The 25,159-nt window shown below is 34.7% G+C and overlaps 1 protein-coding gene across 7 annotated transcripts in view; it reads right to left on the reverse strand.

Annotated features, from left to right (window-relative positions):
- Positions 1–25,159, reverse strand: part of DGKB (diacylglycerol kinase beta) — a 331,618-nt gene that overhangs the window by 255,734 nt on the left and 50,725 nt on the right. For 4 of the 7 annotated variants that reach the window (XM_015619344.2, XM_015619346.1, XM_015619343.1 and 1 more), the window contains exons 3-4: positions 14,004–14,080; positions 9,740–9,760 (exon numbers count right to left, since the gene is read on the reverse strand). The exons of 1 other annotated variant lie outside the window; for it this stretch is intronic. In XM_015619344.2, coding sequence (XP_015474830.1) covers positions 9,740–9,760; positions 14,004–14,080 — 98 coding nt within the window. The remainder of the gene's footprint in view (positions 1–9,739; positions 9,761–14,003; positions 14,081–25,159) is intronic. 2 more of the 7 variants (XM_015619347.1, XM_015619345.1) reach the window with 1 other exon arrangement.

A 25,159-nucleotide genomic window follows, 5' to 3' on the forward strand; every position in this document is an offset into this window, starting at 1 on the left:
TTTCATTCACACTATAAACTTTACATTTTTTTCTCTCTAATAAAGCCACTGACATTTAATTCACTGTTTATAAACTATGAATCACAATAGCAAAAGGATTTGTATCAGCATTCCAGTAAATCAGTAATTATTTACGCTAATATACACTATATAAACATATTTTTTTACCTGCAAGCATAACAAATACATTAATCACTAAATCAACTGACTTTAACAATGTGAAATTGTTTTGTTAAATTGTGCATTAATGAAATGTGTCTTAGCTATCTCACTAAATCATATACACAAAAAAACCCAGCTAACTGAAAATGGAAACTAAAATTATAATCCCATTTAAATTAAGGTTTATGGATGGCTACATAAATATCTTTCCATTACATTAATCTTATCTTTATTAATCTTGTCTGCGGATTTTATGTATATATTGAAAAAATATTCCCTGGGTTTAGAACCACCTCAGATTTTTAAACTGCTGACTGAGAGATATTGACTCTCCAAGCTGCCAGCAGCTCCTAATGCTACTCTTTTTTTTTCACTTAAAGGGTTCAAAATTATATATGTGTAGAGAAACAGATAAATAAATAAGTTTGAAATGTGTACTTCTTTCTTCCTGAAGACACTCTCTCAAAGATGTTCAAAATTTTCAGTATTTTGTAAACATGGTCAGACTATCAGTTAAGCCAATATCCTCAACACATCTTCCAAACTGCTAGAAAAGACAAGAGAAACAAAAGTAACATGACTTGGTTGCCATATCCATTTACTGTATTTGATATCCTGACTTCCAGCAATGAGGGTGGCTCAGCAAAGGACAAAAGAAAGTGTGTAGTTGTTGTGAAGATTGTTCTACAGTCAGATTTCTTCAGCTGAAAGTGCTTTATCCTCTGTTCTAACATGCTCTGCAACCTGTATTCCCCCAGGGAAGCAGCAATATTCACACAACCAGAGTTCAGATGTTGCACATTCAAAAGCTTTCAGATTATAATGGAAGGTAGTCAGGAGCTGGCAAATTACTTGAATGCGCATCAGAAATGTTTAGAATGGTCAAAAAGGCAGGTGCAAAATCACATGCTGTATGCAAAGAATGTATAAAACCAATCCTGCTTAAGGGAGATCTCTGTGTAGAGGCCTGTGATTAGGTCTTGCCTAAAACATCAAAATATGGGATTCTAATATTGCATAGCTGGAAAACATTCTAGAGGACCTAACATAATTGGTGTAGATTATCCTATTAGAACTGAGCTATAAAATGGTATTGCCATTTCTGGATATTTATTTATTTAATAAATGTATATAAGGTAAATAAGAGAACTAAGCTGGTCTACAGCAGACCTAGGAGTAGTTTGGTCCATCCATCAAGCTTCCCAATGAAAAAGAATGATCTTCCAAAACCATGGCTCACTTTTAAATTGCTTTCAGTGCCTTTGCTATCAACTCTCATTGTAATACATATTACTCACTACATGACTATAGAAAAACGAAAGAATTTCTTTAAAGTAATCCTGAGAGGAGCACTGTAGAAGACACCTCTGTAGGTGCTCTCACCAAGCAGAGGTTTAAATATTGAGTATGGTTCATTTAGAACAGAGCACATAAAGATGCAAAATATTTGCTCAGCTTAATTTAAAACTACTTTCACAACAGAGAAAACAACACATAATTTTATAGTCATTTCTCTATTCTGCAACTACAGACTACCTTTCCTCATGGAACTTAACCCTTCTGAAATAGGGAAATGATGCAGCTAGTAAATAACCTTCCTTTAATTACCAGCATTTTCCCCCACAACCCCAGCTTCTTCAAATGTATTGCACAATGTTTTGGTAAGCAAAAAGACAAAAAAGAAGGAAAGCAGGGAACAATAATTTTCCACCTTAACATGTATCACACTTGATCTTCCTTTTAAATCTCACTGTCATTATCAGAATTTTGCAGATGAAAAGTTCAGAGTATTTTGGTATGGTTTGAAAATAATTTCTTTATGCTAATGAATTCTCAAATATTAATTAAACAGTTCAGATCAATAACATCAGAATAATATATAAACCATAATGGTGGATCTGGTTTTCTTAAGCATGCAGGGTAATTGCTTAATTTTCAACAGCTGCTTGCCTTCCAGAAGCTCCAGCTGAATTTAAATGAACCTGAGAAGGAAGGATTTAGCATTTCAGAAAGCATTTTCCATGACGTTTCACAAGTGAGAGGATGAGAGCGTGAGAGGATGTACCAAACTGACAACAATTAGCCTTGCACATTAATTAATTCACTCCATTTCACAAGAGACTATATCAGGGCATAGGGAGATTATGATCACAAGTTTAGGGATTTCAGGAAAATTTTCAACATAGCCGAGATAAAATAGGACACAGTTGAATCAGAAAAACATGAAAGAACATTCAAATAATTTGGCCTAAATCTTTTGAGTCTAAAAGAAAAAAATCAGTGCAGTTTTAGCTTTGACTCTAATATAAAGGGTACCAAAATCCTTGCCTGTAGGTCACAGAAAAATAAAGGGTTTTACACTAATCATATAAAACTGAATTTCTATTTTTATATGTCGAACTGATTTACCAAGTTTATTGGAGCTCCTTTTCTTATGTTTTGCAAAAAGAAATTTCACAAAATAAGACTTCTGTATTACTGGGTAATAAAATTTCATTTGGTAATGAAAAATTTTGGTGTAACTCCAGAGAGGTACACATTCAAAACCACCACAGAGTTTCAGCTAATTTAAACCATAAAATTAATTTAAAATTGTTTTTATTGTATTTTTAGAAGTAGTTAGTTCCCACTTAAAGATTTTATCAATATTTCCAAACACCTGAAATTAAGACACAAAACCCTAAAAATTATGTATTTATCTTGGAAAAAAGAAAATGAGAAGGAACATAAGACATGGGCAACACTGCATAAATTTAACTTTAAAATTATTTTTAGCAAATAAAATGTGTAAACCATGAAACAATTTTCATCTTTTCTGAAAGCAAACAAGGAACTGGACTCAGTATGACTCTATGTGTGTGTGTATATATATATGTGTATATCTATATACACACACACACATACACACACATATATATATATATACTGTTCTTAGAATAATATAATACAATTAAATTTTATCACACAACTCTGTTATGCCTTATACATTTTTTTTAAATATGAATATAGAAAACTAAAGCAACACTAGCTACATGGATAGAAAGTGACAACTGCAAAAGTTATACCATATAGCACTAGTTTTTCTTAAAATAGAAGTCTGGATAGGGAGAGAGAAAGTCAATGCCATTTGTGTACAGACTAAATATGTGAGGAGATAATATCTGAGCCAAGTTGTGGATGCCCTGTCCCTGGCAGTTTTCAAGGGCTCTGAGCAACCTGGTCTAGTAGAACGTGTCTGTGCCCATGGCAAGGGTCTTGGAACCAGACACCTTCCTGCCCAAACTATTATCTGACAATATTTTTCCTGAATCTGAACACTAGTTTGTCCTTCTTAAGATACCACACAAAATCACATGAAAGAGTAACAAGCGCACATAAAAAGACACATTTGAGCAAATAGCAATTACTGAACTAGAAAAAAAAAATTATAAAGAATCTTAACTTTAAAGAAGTGGAAGTCACAAAGAAATTAAAGACCTGGCAACTGATCAAATAAATTTTTCAGGATATTTCAAGACAGTTTATTCAAGACACATTATTTCAAGATGGTTTCCAGGATGACACTGATTACTTTGACTAAAGAATTCACAACTATGAAGAAATAAAACCATTAAAGATAGTTTGGGGTTTTTAGATGCACTAAAAATGTCACTTTATTCCTATTTTAAAAGTAGTCTGGACTTGTATGCTCCTATTACTGCACAAAATACTACAAACCTGACATTAAAGCAACCACTATCTTTCATAGTATCATGATCATAAGTAGATGTCTTTGCAATGTATCCAATGTGTATCGTAGATATGTGATAAGATGCTTGTTACATTATTAACATCACTAAAGAATGCATGTATCTTACTTCTCTTTCTACTCCACACCAATGGCATAAAGCAAAGCTCTTGCTTCCCACACTTCAGTTTCTTTTGAATCCCAGAGAAGCAGAATATGAGGGACACCAAGGAAAAAGAAATGTGCATCAGTCTATGCTTAATATGCTTTAAAGATTCTCCAATTACTATGATAAGAGTTCTGTTTCATCTCAGGTGCTCACTGATAAGTACATTACACTAATTTAGTGCTACTTCACAGAGGGGGAGACTCAGTCTCAGGAAGAACAGGAACTGAAGGACTGGTTTCCAAGTAGCAGTTATGATTTTGCTTGGCAAAATAACAGACAATTTCAAGTTTCTTCTGGTTTTGTATCAGACATATATAGGCCAACACTCAGCTAAAACCACACATCTTTATCTCCTGACTATTGCTACAACAGGCTATGGAGGTGCCTTAAAATGCCTGATTCTGTCCCAAGCAACAGAATGGCTCTTAACACCTTGAGTAATGGAGAGCAAAAGGATGAACTCCATCTACAAAAACTGTATGTATTTGACTTTGTCCTTTTTCCAAGTGCAGTTAAGCTGTTCAATTCTATAACTCTACTCTTCTGCCTTACTGATAGTAAACACAGATATGTAAGAACAAGAAAAATCCAAATATGCATATTTTGAAGATTTATGCATTTATATATATATGTTGTGCAAACACACAGAACTCTACATGATATAGGCCTCAAAAATATTCTAATACTGAGAATACAGAAAACATGGTTTCTCAGTGAAAAATAGGATACATACAATAATTTTTTTCCATCTTTTTATATAGAAGTTTTTTAACTTTGCTGCATAATATTCTAACTCCTACCATACTAATACTTTTGAAGAGAACCAATAATTTATTAAGAAAATGCAAGCTTTTGACTCAAGATCTATCCTAACAACTGCAATATAAGAGATCTTACTCTCTCCTATATTTTCTTAGCTGGTGTAAATACAACCAGTTCTTCTGGGTGATATGCCAAACAAAGGGAGAGAAGCTGTATCACTCTCTTTCTATTCACAAGACAACAAAAATTAATGGTCTCTTGAAAAAGGGTTGTCATTGTGGATCGAGCAGGGCAGGGAGGGGTAAAATAATACTCCTTTTATTCCTCCCCACCACACTGGCCACATAAAAAGGAAAAAGAAATGATCTAGTGTTTGAAATTAATCTCCACCCATAAATTCTTTTAAAACACCACATTCTCTTTGGTCTTTTCTTTTAGATTTGTACCAAATATTTCAACATAAGCCACTATTTTCAGCATCCTGAAAAACAAAATGCAATAGAGAAAAACAAAATGCAATAGAGAAAAGAAAAAAGAGAGAAATATCATTCATTTCAAGAGACTTCCATTGCATATGGTTTTCATTTATTAGAAAGAATATTTCACAGATAATGGAAGAGAATTATGTTGAAATGTAATTTTCAATTAATTACTTTTTAGATTATGTTGTCTCATCTCCAAATGGTGTCAAAAATATAATCAGCTTTCATCTACTGACAGTAATTGCTCCGGGTTGTTTTTGGGGTTGGGCAAGTTCCTTTAACCAAGTTCCTTTAACTGATTATTTCTTTTTAAACTACCCAATATGTGAAAAATGAACTTTTGAATAAGAGTAGATATTATGGGACCTTGATTCACACGTTGTTCTATGACAACAATGGCAAACACTAATGTGAGTGCATTAGTGACAATTAAGTGATTACCTGTGAATACCAGTGCTAAAGCATTCCCACAAAAGTTAGTCTTGAAGATTCATTGACTATTACATTTCAAAACCTGACACTGCCAAAAGATGTGGAAAAAAGTGGAGAGACTATACACAGAGGAATAACAAACTAATATGAATCGCATGAGAATGAATAAATTCTTGGTGTTTAAAATGTATTTTAAATGATCATAGGGCAGAAACTCAAGTCAAATTTGGAACTACTCATGAACACTGGCTTTGGGCACAAGGCAAAATTTGGCAAAATTCAGTCCTTAGCATTTTTTGATCTAACTATTTCATTTAATACAGTTTTTATGTAAGTAATTTTGAAAATGCTAGTAACCAAATTAAAACTATTTCTGATCTATATCAGCATTCAAATTAATATCTGCTGATATGACTGTTTAAAGAAAAATTAAAAATCCACATGCTCTCACAAGCTGCTTCTACCAAAAACTCCATATGGACAAATAATATTTGGATATTACCAATACACAGACATAAGTTATTGCCAAAATTTTCCCGCAGTTCTTCAAAGAAGTAAGCTCAACAAAATATCTCAAATGGAAATGGGAAAACTCCATTTTTATGCAAAAACAACCAAACTTTTTTTTATTAGCAGGTTTTCCTCAATACATAATTCTATATGTGCCTAATTTTGTATATCCTGAAGTACTACAAAAAAAAAGTACTTGCATTTAATACTTCTACTAAATATGCAACATTTACTATATAAAAGTAAGGGTTTTTTTTAAGGAGAGTGATAAATCACATACCTTTAGAAGGCTCTTTTAGGATATTATCATTCAAACTCTACTTGAAATTATTACATATCAAACAAAGAGACAAGTAAATAGTTTGCATTCTGTCCCAAAAGAATTGGCCAGGAAAAATGGGGTAGGTGGCATGGTTCAAACAAAAGCCAAATAAAACAGCAGAATTAATGAATCCCTGAAAAATGTCAGTTATGACAAAAAGTTCTGGTTGAAACAAGCAATTTATCTGCACGTGCAGATTGTGTAAAAACTGACTCACAGACAAACATGTCCATAATGTGCTTAAAATTAAGAAAAATCATTTTTCTATGCATGTTCTACACCAATAATATTTTGCTGTATTTAATGACCCTGTCTGTGAATTGCAAATTTTTGTGGAGGTTATTTCAGCTACACTTTATAAAAATACTTGCTATGACACTTTTAGTAAGAAAAAGTTATCTGTTCATCCCTCTCTCTTCGAAGTTTCAGTGAACAGACTTTCACTTCATGAATGAACAGTTTGCTGAGATTTAACACAGCTTAACTGCAACCTTCACTTGGAATAATTACATACAGCAATAGAAAAAGGTTTAAAGTGTCCCATTTCATTCATCAACAAGTTACATCCGCTTTATACTAAGTAAATGTACAGATTTTACTAGAACTGGAGCTATACTAATTGACCTAAGTTTGACTTTCTCCTCACCAGTATTTAAAAGTATAGCTTAGAAAGAATTAAAAGGATGTGATCAGTGGCATCTACTTAATTATACAGGTATATATTTGTATATATCCATATCTCTTCTTCACAAGAAGACTTCAAAACATTTCCATTTGTTGATTAATTCCTGTAATAAATTATGACTGGAGGTATTTTTGCTATATTTTGTTTTGATATGCAGTTTCACAAACAATATCTAGATTCCACCATGCAGGTGAATCAAGCATAGCTGAAGCCATCACAATAAAAATCACAAAATATAACATACTGTTCTTCATAATGAAACACCCCTCCATCATAATTAAGTCTGTCTAAAGCTCTTTAAGTCTTTTTTAACATGTGACATGTAAATGAAAGTGGTAATAGGCTTTTAAAGTTTAAACATAAGGGACTGTGCAATAGAACAATATAAAGGAAAAAAAGGGATAAAAATAAATTCTTAGGGAAGAGAAAGTGTATCAAAAGGAAAGGAGGATATCAAAGAGGGAAATTAGCACTGGTAGCACAGACTGACAAAAGGAGATAAGAGAGACCAGTAAAGATAATAAAAAAATTTTCTAAACAGAACGGTTTTGCAGCATAAATTGACTATCTGAAAAATTTTACACCTCAATGCCTTCAACATGCTCCACAGAAAGCAGGCTCAGAGCCAGATTGCCAACATCTCTGCCTGGCAGGCTTCCTAACTCTCTAGGTATGCAGAAAGCTTTCCCTAGAAATTTTGCCCATGGAGCCAGAAAAACAGAGTACCCAGTGTCTGAAACCTAGAGCTTATTGCTGGTGATACACACAAGATGTTATATTCTTTTCTTTTCTAGCTAGAAAGATACAACTTAAGCTTCTTACATGTGAGGGACAGGCTTCTCCTACATTATATATGCTATAATTCTGCACATCCTACTAGCCTTCTGTAAATTAGTTCCAATTTGCATTTATTTTATCCCATCATTTGGACAAAAGTAGAAAGATGTGACTTCTGCAGTACTTTTTTTATAGAAAATGAAATCTTCCTATCTGTAGTAAAAATACTTCACTTAATATATTATAATAAGGCAAGGTCTTTACAGTAATTTAGTATCTTCTGTCACATCAAAGAACATAGCTGAGGCAAAGAACACAAAATATCCTTTCAAACCATATTCCTGTGTGCTTGAAATTTTAACTACTTTTCCCCTTAGGCCAATGGGCCTAAGACACTACCTCTTTTTAGAAGTTTTGTCTTCTTTCCAGGCTGCCATGACCACAGGAACACGATTACAACATCCCAATAACATCCTTCTCTTCTTCATGACTAAACCACAATGATTCTTTGCATTCTTCTGGTGATCAACTACATACATGTCCATTTATCTGACAATGCCAGTTGGACTAGGGTACACTACACTCTACTCTGCACACATGCATCTCATTCCATTTATTATAGTCCATCACATCATCAAGCTTTCCCAGTGTGATATTAATTCCCAAATTTCATTTAGTTTGTTGACTCTATTATTATTTGCCTACTCATTTAACAAAGTAATTAGCTAAATGCTGATGAGATTATGCTCAAGATTGGTCAAAGACACACTGCTTTAATGTTGAAGCCTTATCTTTCAGGACCCTCTGAAGTCACTCTGTTAGTTTATTAAAAGAATAAAGAAATAACATTGGTCACCTGAAGAAAGTCCTTGCTGTGAATGGGGAGTTCTGCTCTTACTAACACATCTCCAAAAGCTCAGCTGGCCTCTGACCCCAGAAAGTGAGTGGTTCCACAAAACTGATCTTTTCATTCTCTTGACTTTCTCATTGTTCTCATGTTCTGGCTGCCTCTTCTCAGAACAGCAGAGCTGGAGCTTTTTAACATCTTTGTGTTATGAAGGACGAATAACTAGGTCACTTCAAAGATGAGTCAATTTTATTAGTCCTTCTTCCTTTCTTTTTTTTTCCCATTTTACTTTTATACCTGGTTTTCGGCTGCTGAAGCTTCTCAGGTGTAGCTTCCTGGGTTGATAATCAGCATTTTAACCATTTCTCTTGCAATTGCTGTGAAGTCACAATCGCTTAAAGCACAGCATAAGCCTTATTCAAATTATTAAATCTGCAATTTCAAGCCTGCTACATATAAATGGTATTATATGGTTATAGAAATCAGTATTTAATATTTTTTCCTGAGATGCGTTCTTATCATTTCAGAGTAATACAGACCATTATGGTATCTCACAGTAAAGGGAAATTTCTGTGACAAGTATGGAACAAGTCAATTACTTGCTCTTAACTTATTTCTCATATTCAACTCAATTAATGTTAGTAAAATAATGTATTGTGAATGACAAAAATGAAATTCACTCAGTGAAAAATTCTGCCAGCAGAAAAGGAATGCATTCTGGTTTTAGATTTAAATATGACTCTATTATCTGAAAGAATAGCCACATGCAGTATTTATTAATAAGTACATCTCAATGGAAGCCTACAAAATAAAATACACTGTACCTATGCATAAAGAAAGAAAAAAAAAAGTAGCATTACTTACTTGATTAAGTATATCTTGTTTCTGTAACACATGCAAGGAAAGAAAGAACATACATACGTTAGTGCAGTGTCATAACACTCAAGCTCTGTTTTTATAACAGAAATATTTTTAGTGAAAGGTTAGTGATTTAGATGAGCAGGTTTAAGACAAGATGGACTATCCCATTTTCTTGCACTAGCACATAAATCAAGAAAATGGTTCTAAGTCAACTTTCTAGTCTTTATTAGACAGTGCAAGCAATTTATTTCTAAACATGCAATGACAGATAAGAAAGATAAATAAATATGTTAGTCTTTCTTCCGTATGTACTTTAAAAAAGCATAGAAAATTGTTATCAAGAAGAGCTGAAAATGAAACTGAATTCAGTTATCAGAACTGAATATTCTAAAATCCAAGCAGGAAGGTCATGGAGATGATCCTCAGTGCCACCACATGGCACATACAGGAGCACCAGGGGACCAGGACATGCCTGCAAGAGTTTCATGAAGTCGGATCCTGCGTGACTCCTTGGGTCCTTGACACCTGAACTCCTTCTATGGCAAGGTCCTGCTTGGTAGATAAGGATATTGTCTACCTGGACTTCTGTAGAATCATTATCATTAAGGTTGGAAAAGACCTCTACGGTCTTTTAGTACAGACTTCAACATTGCATTCTCCTGGAGAAACTGTGTGCTCATGGCTTGGACAGGTGCCCCCTTTGCTGGGTAATAAAGTGGTCAGGTGGCTGGGCCTATGGAGCGGTGGTCAGTGGAGTTATATCCAGTTAGTAGAAAATCAGAAGTGGTGTTTCCCAGGACTCACCAAGTCCTGTATAGTATCTTTATCAATGATCTGGATGAAGGTATGACTTGCACCTTAGTCAGTCTGAATTGATGCCCTGTTGGGCAAGAGCTTTGACTTCCTACTTGAGGGTAGGAAGGCTCTGCATAGGGAACTGGACAGACTGGATCAGTGGGCAAAGGTCAGTGACATGAGGGCTCAACAAGGCCAAGTGCCAGGTCCTGCACTTAGGTCACAGTGAGCCCAGGCAGCTCCTCAGGTTGGCAGAAAATTGTGTGGAAAGCTGCCCAGCAGAAAAGGAGATGGGGATGCTCGTTGACAGCCAGTTGAACATGGGCCAGCAGTGCCCAGGTGGCCAAGAAAGCCAATGGACTCCCCTGTAAACAAAAAATTAAGAGGCACTGAAAAAGGAAGACAACACTAGTACTGCAAGCACACAATGCTGTGTACTTACTGCCCATTTAGATACTTTTATCTTTAGCCCTATCTGCTTTCCTAATTCTTGCCAACCTATTCAGTGCTCCCCTCAAAGATAAATGGAGGAAATTAATTAATATAAATAGATCTCAAATGATGAACAGAGCATTTATCAATTGCAGCTTTCCAAGAGGCTGGGCTTAGACTATCTGTGTGTCTTATACATGTATAAAATTCATTCATAATTACCTCTTTGATATTGACTTAGACAAGAACATGAAAGAGGTTCAGTAGCATTTGTAGAAATTTTACGTACCTTCCTTACAGCAGAGAGCAGAAGATCCCTAAATAAACTCCCTGTAATAGCTAACCTTCTGATAATTATATACACCATTTCCCCTAATCCCAAAATCCACTCATTCAACAAGATATAAAATTATGTAAAAAAAACCCAGATTATTTCAGGTAGCAAGTTTTGAAGACCAATAGCTTTTGTTTTGCTATTTGCATTCCATTAGATCAGCCTGTGATAAAAAACTGCATTGTAGAACCAATGGAGTGGAATAAACTTCTGAGCCCTTTAAATATGTAAGTAAACATATCACTACTGAATTTGCCATATGTCAGTGCCCATGTTTATTGGTAAAAAGCTGGCATCACCTTTTGGTAGAGTAAGACTTAAACCATTTGGAGTGATCATAAGATAAGGATCTAGGAAAGAGAGAGGTAAAATGAAAATATGGTGGTATTCTCTACAAAACAAAACAACAAAACAGAAGTGCTGTCCAGAATATATGGAAACAAATAGCTGCACTAAGATTGATGCCAGCTGGATCAGTTAATTTTTGTCATCTCATTTACAGACAATAATTACTTACACCCAATCCAGAGACTCCTCATCCAACCACATAAAATCAACTTGCAAATCATTCTGTAAAGAGTTTATCCATACAGCAGGCTGAATGCATGCCAAAAATACAGACACACCTGGGCAAAGGCAGTTTGCTTGTCAGAATAGAATATTCACTCAGTGTCAGAGGAAATTTCAGCCACTTTGCTTCCAGCTCAGCAGCTTACAGCATGAACCTTGAGCTAACAAATTTTACTAGATCCAAAGTAGCTTTGTTGCTACCTATGTTTTCTTTATGTTGCACTTCCTGAAGTCTAAGTTCTAAGTAGCAAAGTACAAAAGCTGTCAGGGTTAGCCTTGGTCCAGTATTAACCCAGGAGCAGTGAATAGCTGGATTCCTGCTGAAGACATTGAAGTCATCACAGACATCACATCATTCTGTCTTGAATTCCTCCTTCCCCTACCCTCCTCCTGTCCTGCTCCCTGCCCTGGGTACTCTGCTGCTCTGGATGTTTCAACACAAAGGTAGAATTCTGCAAATGAACAGCTGTGAAATGAAGAACAGGGAGACACCATGCAGAGTCCCAGACTCGTCTCAAGACCAACTGTGCTTATTAATTCCAGCTTTGCACAGAATTTGCCAATTCACCTGGCTTCAGTCAGAGCAGTTTTCCTGGGTACCCATCTTGCCATGACTCAACTTCCATGTAGCCCCAAACCGGAAGAATGACTTTGTTAAAAAAGACTAATCACACCACTTTAGGCAATCACGTTTAAATACAAGAGACCATTTGAAAATATGTTACTTATATGGCAACATATTACTTAAATATGCATAAAATGCACAGTTAGTTTTTACTTTAATAGGGTACACTTCACAAAACTGAACATGTTGTATGATGACTGAAAATATGGGAAGAATTAGAAGAGAAAACGTATAATAGATTAGGACAATTTATCAGTTCACATTTTTTCTAAAAAGTAAAACAAAACAAAAAGTATGTCTATATTCTAACAAAAAGCTGGTAAGGGAGGTCCTACAACCTGTGAATGATGACAGCACTCCCATCTGTTTATATTCTATGAATGTACTTAACTAGAAGTCTAGGTAAGTACATAAGATGATCTTTTACAGGATCAACTCACACTATTTCATTGAATTATTAATTTTTTCCTCAGAAACTGACTAAAATGACTAGCATTATGCCTGTCCAAATTCAAAGCATCAAGTGATTTTTCAATACTAATACACTATTACTCATTAGTTGACAAGAATTATATTATTGCTAATATGTTCTCAATAATTTTTTGCATTTTACATCCTGAAATGTAAGATCAAGTAATTTTCATAATGATTAGTGCACGTTTCTCTCCTGAATTTCACATAATGTGAGCACAGTCAGAAATATTACTATTAGAAACATTACTGAAAGAAGGGTTTTATTTAGCTACGTTCTGAATCACACCATTAGGATGTGCTAAGCAAATGCAAATTTCAATTGAGGATAAGAAAAGCAAACAATCTGGCTTTTTCTTCCAGCCAAATCAGAATACTTTGTCTAGTGGTGAATCTGTAGTGACAATGTGCATACATGGCTTTTTTTCAGCTGAATTATTTGTTTCATAACATCAGAAAATCCCACTACCAGAAACAACACAACTGAAATTAAACAGAAATTAAAAAGAAATCTTAATCCACTTTTACAACTTTTGAAATTATGCTTAACATTTCCAATCTTTAGAGACTCGAAAACCATATTAATCTTATCATAAGGGTTGTGGAGGTGTTTTGGGTGCTTTGTTTTTATTTTGGGGGGTGGGAGGGAAAGGAGAAGGGGACCAGTGAGCTGATTTTGGCTGGATAGAGTTCATCTCCTTCGCAGTAGCTTGCATAGAGCTATGTTTTGGATTTGTGCTGAAAACAATGTTGATAACAGAGGCATATTTTAGTTACTGACACAGAGTCAAGGCCTTTTCTCACCAGCCCACAAGCGAGGCAGCTGAAGATATAAGAATTTGGGAAGGGGCACAGTTGGGATAACTGACTATAGGGATATTCCAAATCATATGGCATCCTGCTTTTTTTCTTACCAAACACTTTCAAATACCCCAAAAACCTGATTTATAAATAATCTTCTATTTCAAATGTTTAGAATGGCTACAGAATTTTCAAATTGTCCACAACATTTCTGATCATTAAGAAACAAGAAAAATTACCCCTTCGGGATTATACTTTGCTAACACACCACTGCCATGGAATTCTTCTAAGACATCCTTAATTTTCTTGGTGGAATCTGGATAAAAAATGAAGAGAAAGAAATTGAAAATACAGAACACTGATTTACATAATATGAACTGTAATTAAAAAAAGCAACAATCAAAACTGCTAATAGCTTTTCAAAATGCACATTAGTAATTTTCTGTAGCTGTATGAGGGCTGTGGGCACAAAGAAAATGAGAACATACTTTACCTTCTTAACAAGTACTGTAAAAACCAGCAAGCAAACACAAAATGCTCAGAAACAAATACTCTTTGATCGATCGTTAACTATTAAATAGCATATTTCTGAAGGAGTTTTTTTAAGATTATTTCAAATCACTTTTCTTGTCCTTGAGTCAACCACAAAACATGACCATTTCCACCAGCACTACAAAATCTCCTTTGGCAGAGCTGCCAGTGGATAAAGGAGCTGGACAGTATCAAGATAAACGGGAACCTTCCAGAAAAAAAAAACTCTTCAGTGGTCACATCACAGAAAACAAATGCTGCTCTCAAAACCTCAATTTTTGCAGGTACTCTCACGTATTCTAGAAACTATCCTCCCCAGTAACTTTTGTCTAACAGAATTGTTCAAATACCTGCAGTTCAGAATCACAGATATAATTTTGCCAATTTAACTATGTGCAGAATAACAAAGCAATTATTCCAGTCAGTTGCCATTAACTTGAACTCAGATTCACTTAGAACTCACCATGCACATAACCACTTTCTCTACATTAAATATCTCAGCAATACAAGAAAAATAACTGTAATTCATTTGTTTCTTTAAAATGCAGTAGTTGAGTGCACAATGGTCAAATGTATATAATGGCCACACCACCATAAACTAGTAATGAGGACCACTGCAGTGAATAAGAGAATGAACTTTGCATCTGTAATTTTATTTCTACAACAAAACCTGGAAGGAAAGTAGAGAAGCAGAGTGAAGGAAGAACAGGCCTCTCTCTAGAGCAATTATTTTGGCACTTAATATTATAAACATTAGGACCTAATATGGCTTTTATTAATTAATCAACAAAATACGGCATTATTATAGTTCTTAAGACTTTAGAGTAATCCAGAATCTTAAACCTGACTCTAAAACGTGAAGTTAGCAAACTATGCATGACCTGAAAGGAGAATACACAGCAGCCAAGGATTTGAACAATAGTTATGTAACAGTTCTGTAACTAGTTCATGGCAGCTATAAACAGGCTACAACACTAAAATTCAGTTTTAAGAGGTATTGGAGGAGGTGTTCCCTCCCACTTTCAGACACAGTTTACATAGTAATAAGAATAGCTTTCCCCAGCATTTTTCATTTAACAAATTTTCTTAAATAAAAATACCTAAGACTATGTGTGGCCTCAATAAAATTGCTTATTTTCACCAATTGGATGTATTTCAATGTTACTGTCAACTATAAGCAACGGAGTTTAGCAGGTCTAATGGGCAGTCAATGCAAAATTTATTAATAAATCATATAGATAAAATAATCTCTAATCTTATTGCTGTATCATTTGAATTACACCAAAAACTCACAAAAACACTAAAAAGAATAAATAAATAAATATAAATTTTAACAACAAATTTTACTATCAGCTGTAATTAGAATCTGGTCAGTTAGATACTAACTGACCAGGGCAAGCGCACAAATTGATGACTGACAAAAAAATTATTTTTATTTGGTTTCTATTATTCTAATATGTTTGCCAGTATTCATATACATGGTTGTATATAAAAATCATTGCATCTTATGATAATGATGTCAATAACTACAAAATCAGCAGTATGAGATGAGCAGATATATGACAGAGGTGATTGAGCCTCATCCTAAAAAAGGATTTTTCTAAACTTTGGAGGAGAGTTTAAACATACATCAAATAGAAAGACAGCAAGGTCTCCTCACATATCTTTTATTATCCAATTTAAAAATAAATAAATGTAATAGAAATGGACTGCTTTCTAGAGGTTTTAAAACAATGTCTTGAGGTTTTCTTTCAGCAATGACTATGGTTGCATCTCACATTTTGCTAGATAGTCTATTCATCTTTAAATCAGTATTATGCCTATGTAACTGTTATTAAAAGCAAAACTTGTTATGTTAGTTATTAAAATTAAATTAAATCCTTGCTTTCCATTTTTTTCACACTTTTCTTAGTCAAGTATCAAGATAGAAAATATGCTCTGTTGCAACAACAATATAAACATTCACCTTTTTCATTCATGAGTTTAAAACAGTCACATCAAAAAAACATCACCTTCATGTTTGAAGTTACGGTCAAGAAAATAAAAGTCTGCAGATATAAATTCTGCTTTAGCTGTCCAGCAAAACTTTTTAAAATATTTCCACATTCAGGTCGGGAGCTGTAATTATTTTGAGTACTACAGCCAAGGCAGAATCATTTTTTACAATCTTTTGTTCACAGCCATTCAATCATTTTTTTCAGTTCATATGACAGTATCCAAGCTAGAATAGAGATCTTTCAAAATGTTCAAAATTATATCGATATTTTAAGAAGAATTCCAACACACCATCTTCTGCCTGCATACTCCTTAACAGTACTGACAACCCTCAGAAAAAAATTAATTCTTCTTCCTCAGCCTCAAGTAGGCAAACTAATATTGGGAACATGTTCCAGCTTTAATAAGTTGTCCTAAAGGGATATGAAGAACATTTTCTACTCTTTTTCAGGAATCACATTAAAAAAACCAAAAAGCCACCAAAAAAACTGTCCTAGAAAGCTGTATGGAATAGAAACTTTAATAGAATGTTATCAACTCTACTTAAAAAAGAGTCACGTACATGTTTTTTGTCAAAAAATAAACAAAAAAAAAATTCAGAAAATATATACAGAAGTAAGTAGAATTTTTTTCCAAAGACTTTTTTTTTTTTATTTTCCAAAGACTGCTTTCTAAAAATAGCAAATAAATAGGAGGTAAAAGCAATGGAATGGATTTCTTTACAGTTCTGTCTGATCTAAATCGTCTGAATAGTCACTGTAAAATGCTGGTGTAAACACAAGCATCAACTGAACCTGTATATTCTCTGTTTCCTCAATGTTCCAAGATGTTCTGCAGGCCTTAGCATCTTAGCACTTCAGAGCAATTTCAGAAAATTCATAAGTACGACTCATGTTAAAACACAAATATGGTTTTAAACTCTCTTTGAATACTCATAGCTGTTTTTAAAATCAAGGACAAATTCCTTCTTTGTCTAACTCTCTGAATTCCAAGCTCTCCTCAAGAGGGATAGTTTTAAAATATGTGTGTATATATAGTATGTAGCCTGTCATGATAGTGCTTAAATCCCATGTTATCTGCGAAGTTATAGCTGGCACAGTACAAATTTAATGTAGCTTGAAATATGTTTATTTCATGAGATCTTTTTCTTTGCTTTTACAATTTTGTTATTTTTATTACCCACTAGGGCAATGCTTTGGTTATTCAGTCAAAACACAGAAGACCTTCAATTCTGTCCCCTGCCTGAATTGATTTCAACTCTTATTGTTCAACCCATCCTCTGTTGCAATTTGCATTTAGTCAAGTGGGTGGAAGGAGAAAAAAGGAGAAAATCCTGTGGCCCAGGATTCAGAGTCTGCCTTGGATTAGGTGAGATGTCATTTCCTACCTCACACCCCAGTGAGTTTGGGGCAGAATAAAGAGGCAAGACATGGTGTGGTAGACTGCTAACTGAAAAGCTGTTACAAGTACTTGGGAGAAAAGTGGCTGCATTCTACACCATGTTGCAGAAATTCTGTTTTCAATTAAGGTTCCAAAACTATAAAGATGTGACTAGGGAAAAAGTTGTATTGTTTTAGAATAAAGGCAAAATAATTAAAATAATGACATTAGAAATATGAAACCTGCATACATAAAAGCAAAAGTATCAAAGTGTCTGATTTTTTTCTTAACTATCTTTCAGCCCTGACAAAGATACTTTTTATAACTGAAGACAAATTTACATACTAAATTCAAAACCGTTTGAGGTTTAGCCCACATTAAAAATTATTATTCAGTTTTTGAAGTGACTCAACTTCAAATGAAGAAAATTGAGCACTCAGTTGAGACTGGAATTTTGTGTTCCTTTTCTCCTACAATCAGAAAACAAAAAACAGAAGGAAAACTTGCCCAGATCACACACTTTTTCTATATTTTCTCCTCATTCTCACAGAAAAATTCTTCAAATAATTTTTCCTTAAGAAAACTTGTAAGACAACTTATGTAAAACTCACATGCTATGTACAGAAATATTTTTCAATTTAAAAGGAAATAAACATTAGAAAAAAATCATTCTGAGTTATAATTCTCAACAGAAAGCCATAACAACTTGCACATTTATTGGGCCATAACTAATTTTAACACCTACAATAACATGTAGAGTAATAGCCACTTTCTATCTCATAAATGCCTTTTGTAAACTTTATACAATATGAAACACGTCACAGGCATACAAAATATAAAAGCTTCACAGAGGTTTTCTATACCTCTTATTATGAATTAGAAAAGCAAAAGGCCTAACCATAGATATAAAATTTTCTGCATGTAAACAAAGCCTAGCTCAAACTGAAAACTCTTCTTGACAGATAAACTGAAGAGCAGCACTGAGAGAAATACAGGAATCAATCAGCATTACCATTTTTACACAAGGTTCTCATTCTATGGACTTTTGTGGATGCAGCAACACAGTACTGTGTGTGTATCTAAATTTATATGCACAACTTTTATTTCTTTTTGCCTAGTTCATTTTATACAGAGAACTGGACAATGTTTTTACTCGAGCTATAACTCTGCGAAAGCTTTACTGGTCTAGAAATTCCAGTATATTAAAACACCCAAGCATGCCAACAAATCTGTATGCAGCACTATCGAGTAAGAACTGTTCACCTTTTTACAAAAAGGTTGTTTCAGTAAGGACATGGCTCATCAAGCATTACTCAGGGCTGCAGCATGTCTGTGTTGGTAAGAGATGCCCGATGGTTGTTACTGAGCTCACAGAAGGATGTGGCTTACATGTCCCCTGATGCCCACATGTATGGACATATAAGTATTCGGCTCACTGCCGAAGCTTTCCATATAGGTCACACCTCATAAGTGGTCTTTTGATGCAAATTTCACAAAGGAAACAAACATTTAAAACCTTTAATAGGATAAACACTTGATTTTGACTTTCTTTTAATGAGAATTTAAAACCTATTGGAGCCTCGCAAAGAGTGGCTAAGAAGAGAAGGCAATCACTGTCCACTGGTCTCTCCAAGTTCCACTTGGAACTCTCCAAACCTGCTTCTACCTATGGTTTGGGTTACATTTCATAATGAGAAGAATGGAACTCCACTCTCCAAACTACATTTTCATTGAATTCTATGACAATTAGGAAAAACTATTATTAGAAAATCACTCAGAATTGGATGATGCTGCCTAAATAAATACAATGGCAAGTGACTTCTGCAAAAAGGAATGGAAGAGGTAGAATAAGAGAGAGGTAGGTAGCTCCTGCTGCAGAGGAAAACCTCCTCCTGACACCCAAAGCAGGAGGTGCCTCTTCCACCCATCCTCCATGCTTGTTTTTTTTTGAGGTTTTCTTTCAGCAATGACTATGGTTGCAACACAAAGAGCAAGACAGATTCGTTTTACCCTATTTGCTATGAACAAAATTATACTTAGACAAGGACTTTGTGAAAAAAAACAATACTGACAGCATGTGCCAACACATCTTTAGTCCACATTAATAAAAAATGTCCACCAAATCCCTCTTTCCTAAGCAGATGTTCAAGTGAAAAGTATACGGCAAACAACAGGGAGTTGGGAAGGCTTAATTTTAGTCTGCTAGTGGGATGAGCTTTGAAAGGAAGAAATAAGTAAATGATAAAAACAGACTCCAGAACTTGAGCAGAACGGCACCCAAGTCCTGAGTGTACTTAAAAACTCTTAAATAAGAAAATGAATGCATTAGATTTTTATATTTAAAAATTACGCCAGATAACTTTCTCAGTGTCCTTTGGACTCCTTTATTTCCTGACATTCTGAAAATTATGTCTTCAACAGTCTGAAAGCTCCTCAGAGTGCACCTCTGAGAGGAAGGCTCATGATATCAGGCTGCTATGAGTATTTGGGTTCTGTGGGACCAGGACCCAAAGGTTGTGATCACCAAGGTCTGTCTCATCACCACAGCTGGCATTGGGCAGCCCCAGAGCAAAGCACAGGGCATCTCCCTGGGGTCAGGGCAAGTAAGAGGCTGTCAGTCTGTTAAAAAATACCTTGCACTGAGACCAGGAAGGAGAAGTCGTCTTGGGAGCTTCTCTAGTTCTCAGATCCCATTATCACAACTGTGTTTGAAAACTTCTACAAACCTTTTCTCATTTCTCTGTTCTCATTTCCTTTGTATTTTTTGATGGTCATATCACCTGATAGAAGCTCCCAGATCAAAAGTTTTCCAGTTAGAATGATGATGAAACAGCTGTCTATTAAATTAAGGAAGGAAGGCTGTTTACAACGTATTTCACTCCAAACACTAAATCTAAGCACTAACTAGTAGTGAACAGTCAAATCAGCTTGGTTAGAAACTTAGCAGGTATTTCTGATTTTAAGTGGGAACAGGGAAATAGCATTGTAAATTTGAGGACATTTCTACAGGTTTTGAAATATACATTTTAAAAAACATGTCAAATAAGTCAAAAAAATAAGTAAAAAAAATGACTTATTTCTGTTTTCCCCAAAATGCCACACTACAAATCCTGTGTTCACAAGAATAAGGATATAGAGATGCTAGAGTGTGTCCAGAGAAAGGCAATGGAGCTGGGGAAGGGTCTGCCACAAGTCCTACCTTCAAGGAGCATCTCAGGGTACTAGGGTTGTTCAGCCCGGAGGAAAGAAGGCTCAGGGGAGACCTTACCATTCTTTACCAACCCCTGAAAGGAGGCTGTAGCCAGATGAGGGCTGGGGTCTTCTCCTACGCAACCAGCAAAAGAACAAGGGGAAACAGCCTCAAGTTGCACCAGGAGAGGCTGAGTTTTCTAGAAGGAAAATCTGTGGTGAAGCATTGTAACAGGCTCTTCAGGGAAGTGGAGGAGTGACCATCCCTTCAAGCATCCAAAAAAAGTGACATGGTCACTTCATTGTTTTGTCATGGTATGTTTTAATGGGCATGGTGGCATTCAGTCAAAGTTGATGATCTTGGAGGTCTTTTCCAACCTTATTGATTCTGTGATTCTCTGAATTTTTATATTGGTATACTTTGAAGTCATAACCTATTTAACCTAAACTTCAATTATGGTTTCAAAAATTATTGAATGAGATATATTGTAAGACAAAATTTCAAAGCTACATCTGGTTCTTCCATTCTTCCTTACATCAGTTCTTGAAATTATTTTCGTCCATCTCTTGAGCACAAACTTTTTCCCCATTTTGCTTTATCATGTTTCTTGTTTCCAAAGTATCAAGTTCATTTTACCCTTCCTCTTACAAAGTTTTAAATGATTATACACTGATGATTCTTGACATCACAAAATCATGATTCTCTATTATAATTTCTCTTGGGAGCAAAGCCTTTAAAATCAAATACATACCTAGGCCATAAAACTCAGAGAATCAGCAACACAAGTACACATGAATCTGGATCTTGTACTACAAATGATGAGGGCTCCTGAATTTGCTGTGAATATATACCAGTATCAACTGGATTGCCCTTTTTCTGTCCTACATACTATTCCTAAGCTTTTGTTCGTAGTGATCTCACGCTTGGTGCAGTGAGGAAGAGCAGTTAAAAAAGAGATCACTAGAGCCTGTTCTCCCTAGGGCTCAGCGAAACAAGCCTTGACAATGCTATCAAAAGCTTTTCAACATTTAGTGGCAATCAAAGCTATCAGAAAATCTATCAAGCAGCGCAGTACTGCCACTGCTATGTGGGCATGTACAAAATTCTCTATTGCCTTTTACATGTGGAGACTTCATATGATCCAGATATATAGACCCTGTATACACACATATAATGTTGCCAAGCCCTTGCATTTTAGTTTATATATAAATAAACACATAGACATAATATACCATGCACAGTCTGGTGAATTCAGATGAGTTTTTGCAACCAGTAAGATACTACCTGATCTAATCTATCAAATCTCTATAAAAATTCACCATAAGGTGACCATATACAATCTGGGAAAATGACACAGAACATGTCTCCTTTACATTCCACACATCTTTGGATAGCATAAGCCTCCTGAGGCAAGTATTTCATATTTTTTTTAACTGTGCTCCAGTTTACATAATAAGGAAATGCCTGAAGGTTCATGACTCAATAATCCTGACCAAAATATATATTTTTAAAAAAAATCATTATTGCTTATATAAGGTTTGTCTAATTTCTATTTCCTTTGTAGAATATTTTTATGTTGTGTGTGTTGAAAGTGTTGACACCGCAACAACAGTTCTCATTTATCACCATTTTGGCTAGCAATCTTGCTACATATATATTTTGGAATCAATCTTTGAGTACTTATAGTATTAGACGTGTTGAGCCTGTGGAAACAATATTATAGAAAGTTTAAAGTTAATCACTGAAAAAGTAACAGCTTTGTTGTCCACAGGAATGGGCTGCCAGCAGACATCTGCCTACAAGTCACAGCCTCCCGACCATTGCTTAATTACAATGGCATGGTATGATGCAGAGATTGTTTCCACTGTGGTATTTACGCATTCAGCTACTTTATAAGGCTACTGAAAAAGTTTACTGCTAAATAGATAGAATTAAAATATAAAAGTCAAAGAAAATATGTTACAGACTGATGAGTAAAAAAAAAAAGTCATTTCCAGTTGAAGACCTAACTTCTGGGATAATATTGTTCTCCTAATTGCTGTAACTTGAAATTTAATGAAATAAACAACTGGTAAAAGACTACAACTGTATCTTAAGTGTATGCTAGGAAGTTTCTTGAGATTTCCTATTTTCATTACTACAGCAAACCAACTCAGTATTTATATTATATTTTCATACATTAAATATTAATATATGCTCATTTATCTTAACAATCATTTTAAATCTATCCAGGGAAATCTGCTTTATGGTCATTGCTCCGAGAAATAAATGTTTCAAGTACGACCTCCATAAATCTTGTAGATATGGACTTTCAAATTTTAAAAAATCCTGTTTCCATCTAAACCAGCTGTTTTCAAATTTGGTATAGTTATACAGCATTTTTAGTGCATTGCTACATAATTTTATTTTTTTTTCATCATTAAATATATTCTTCAGATAGAGAGATTACTGCTTTATCTCACTAATTTATTATGTGTCTTTATGGATAATATGGACCATAACAGATAATACTTGAGATACAGAGTGTACAGAAAAGAGGTATCATGCAAAAACATCAAGGAAAGGAAAGCCCTTAAGATCAGTTCACACTCCTGGAGATCTGTTTTTTATTGATCCTTGCTTGATGCATCTCAAATCCTTTCCCTTTCTCTACAAAAACATTAAACCTGAATTTTGTATCTGCTTTAGTACAAAGAGATTTCATCTTCTGCCTTTCCAATTTAATATGAAAGCTGGAACGGGGTAATTCTTTGTCATTTCAGGATTTTAAGGAGACAGCAAGCAAGAATAAACCTTGTAACATAGTACATTGACAAAGGCAGCATTACACCCTACTACCAGGAATATCTGTGACTTTATCAAATGACATTTTCTGTCAGAGTATCAGGGAGAGACACTCTAAGGAAGACTGCATTTTCACAGAAATTTACTTGGCAAGGTAATAACATTATTCAGATAAATAGCTCCCATGAGAAAGCTTATAGAGATCGCTAATCATCCTAAACAATATCTTCTTGACTATTTAATTTAAGCAGTTTAATACACTTGGGTTACTTGTCCTCCACAGGCTTAGAAGCCAAAGCCCATTTGCTCTCTTAAGCTTGCTTTCTTATTCTCTTATCACTTCCTACAATTCCCTATTCACCTAATAAAACAAGCGAACAAGAACACATAAATTCTCAGCCATCATTGTTCAAGTATTCAGAAATAGCTTCAATCCTAAAATTATCCTATAATCTGTTTTCTATGGTTTTATCCCATCAATCTGCTCTTCATTTTTATTTTCTCACACTTACTTCATTTTTCTCCGAGCTTATTCCCCAGGATAGATGGCTGCTCTTTTGTGTGCTAACGCCAATTATGAGTTTTTGTGTGACACATCCAGTAATACACAGATTTCTATGTTTTAAAACTAATGTCCCATTCTATAGCTTATTCCCTGGCCTTTGAAAGATTCACTTCGCTTGACTTCAGGGAAATACAAAATTGATTGTTTTCAGTAAATCTAAGTCATAGGTAATCTGAAGACAGGGAAAGGGAAAGAAATGACAAGTACTACAGATCTAGACTGATTTTTGCCTTCAAACAATAATGATGAACTGTTGGATAAATATCCTGTGTGAATATGTAGGTAACTCTGCCTTGGCAGGGGGATTGGACTAGGCAATCTTCAGATGTTCCTTCCAACCTTAACTATTCTGTGATTGTTTGAATGAGCTAAGATGTAATTACGAAAGCATGGTGTGAAAAGGATGGAAGCCAAGTGACTCCTACTTATTACAAAAGTTTAGTCACTAAGTGTACATGACAGATATATGTGATGACATCATGAAATAAATCTACATCAAATAAACTGTGAAAAATGTATCTTATGCTATAAAAGCATATCATTTAACAGAAAGATGGGTAAAATAGAGATCTATGAAATCCGAACTCATACTGGGTGACAGTACTTCTTGGCCACAAGAATGCCAAGAACTGTGACAAATAAGATAAAGGACTAAACAACAACAAATCTTTCAGAATTAAGTTGCATTAGCTTGGGGTTCATTCCTAATATTTCCAAAACACTAACACTCACAAGGGTTTTTTATATCCATCAAGTAGCAATCTATGGATTTCTTTGGATATTAAACTAATAGTTTGGAACAGGAGAGGAACCAGTCCCTGTATAAAAAATACAGTATATTTTCTGAGGTATAAGAAGTAGCTAAATTAAGCCAGTTCTTTTGAAGTGGTGTAAGACAGATTTACAATTTGACTGCAATGTCAGCATACCCTGAGTTTGTTTTATGTATG

This window comes from Parus major, chromosome 2 (genome assembly GCF_001522545.3).
Source record: "Parus major isolate Abel chromosome 2, Parus_major1.1, whole genome shotgun sequence".
Taxonomy (NCBI): domain Eukaryota; kingdom Metazoa; phylum Chordata; class Aves; order Passeriformes; family Paridae; genus Parus; species Parus major.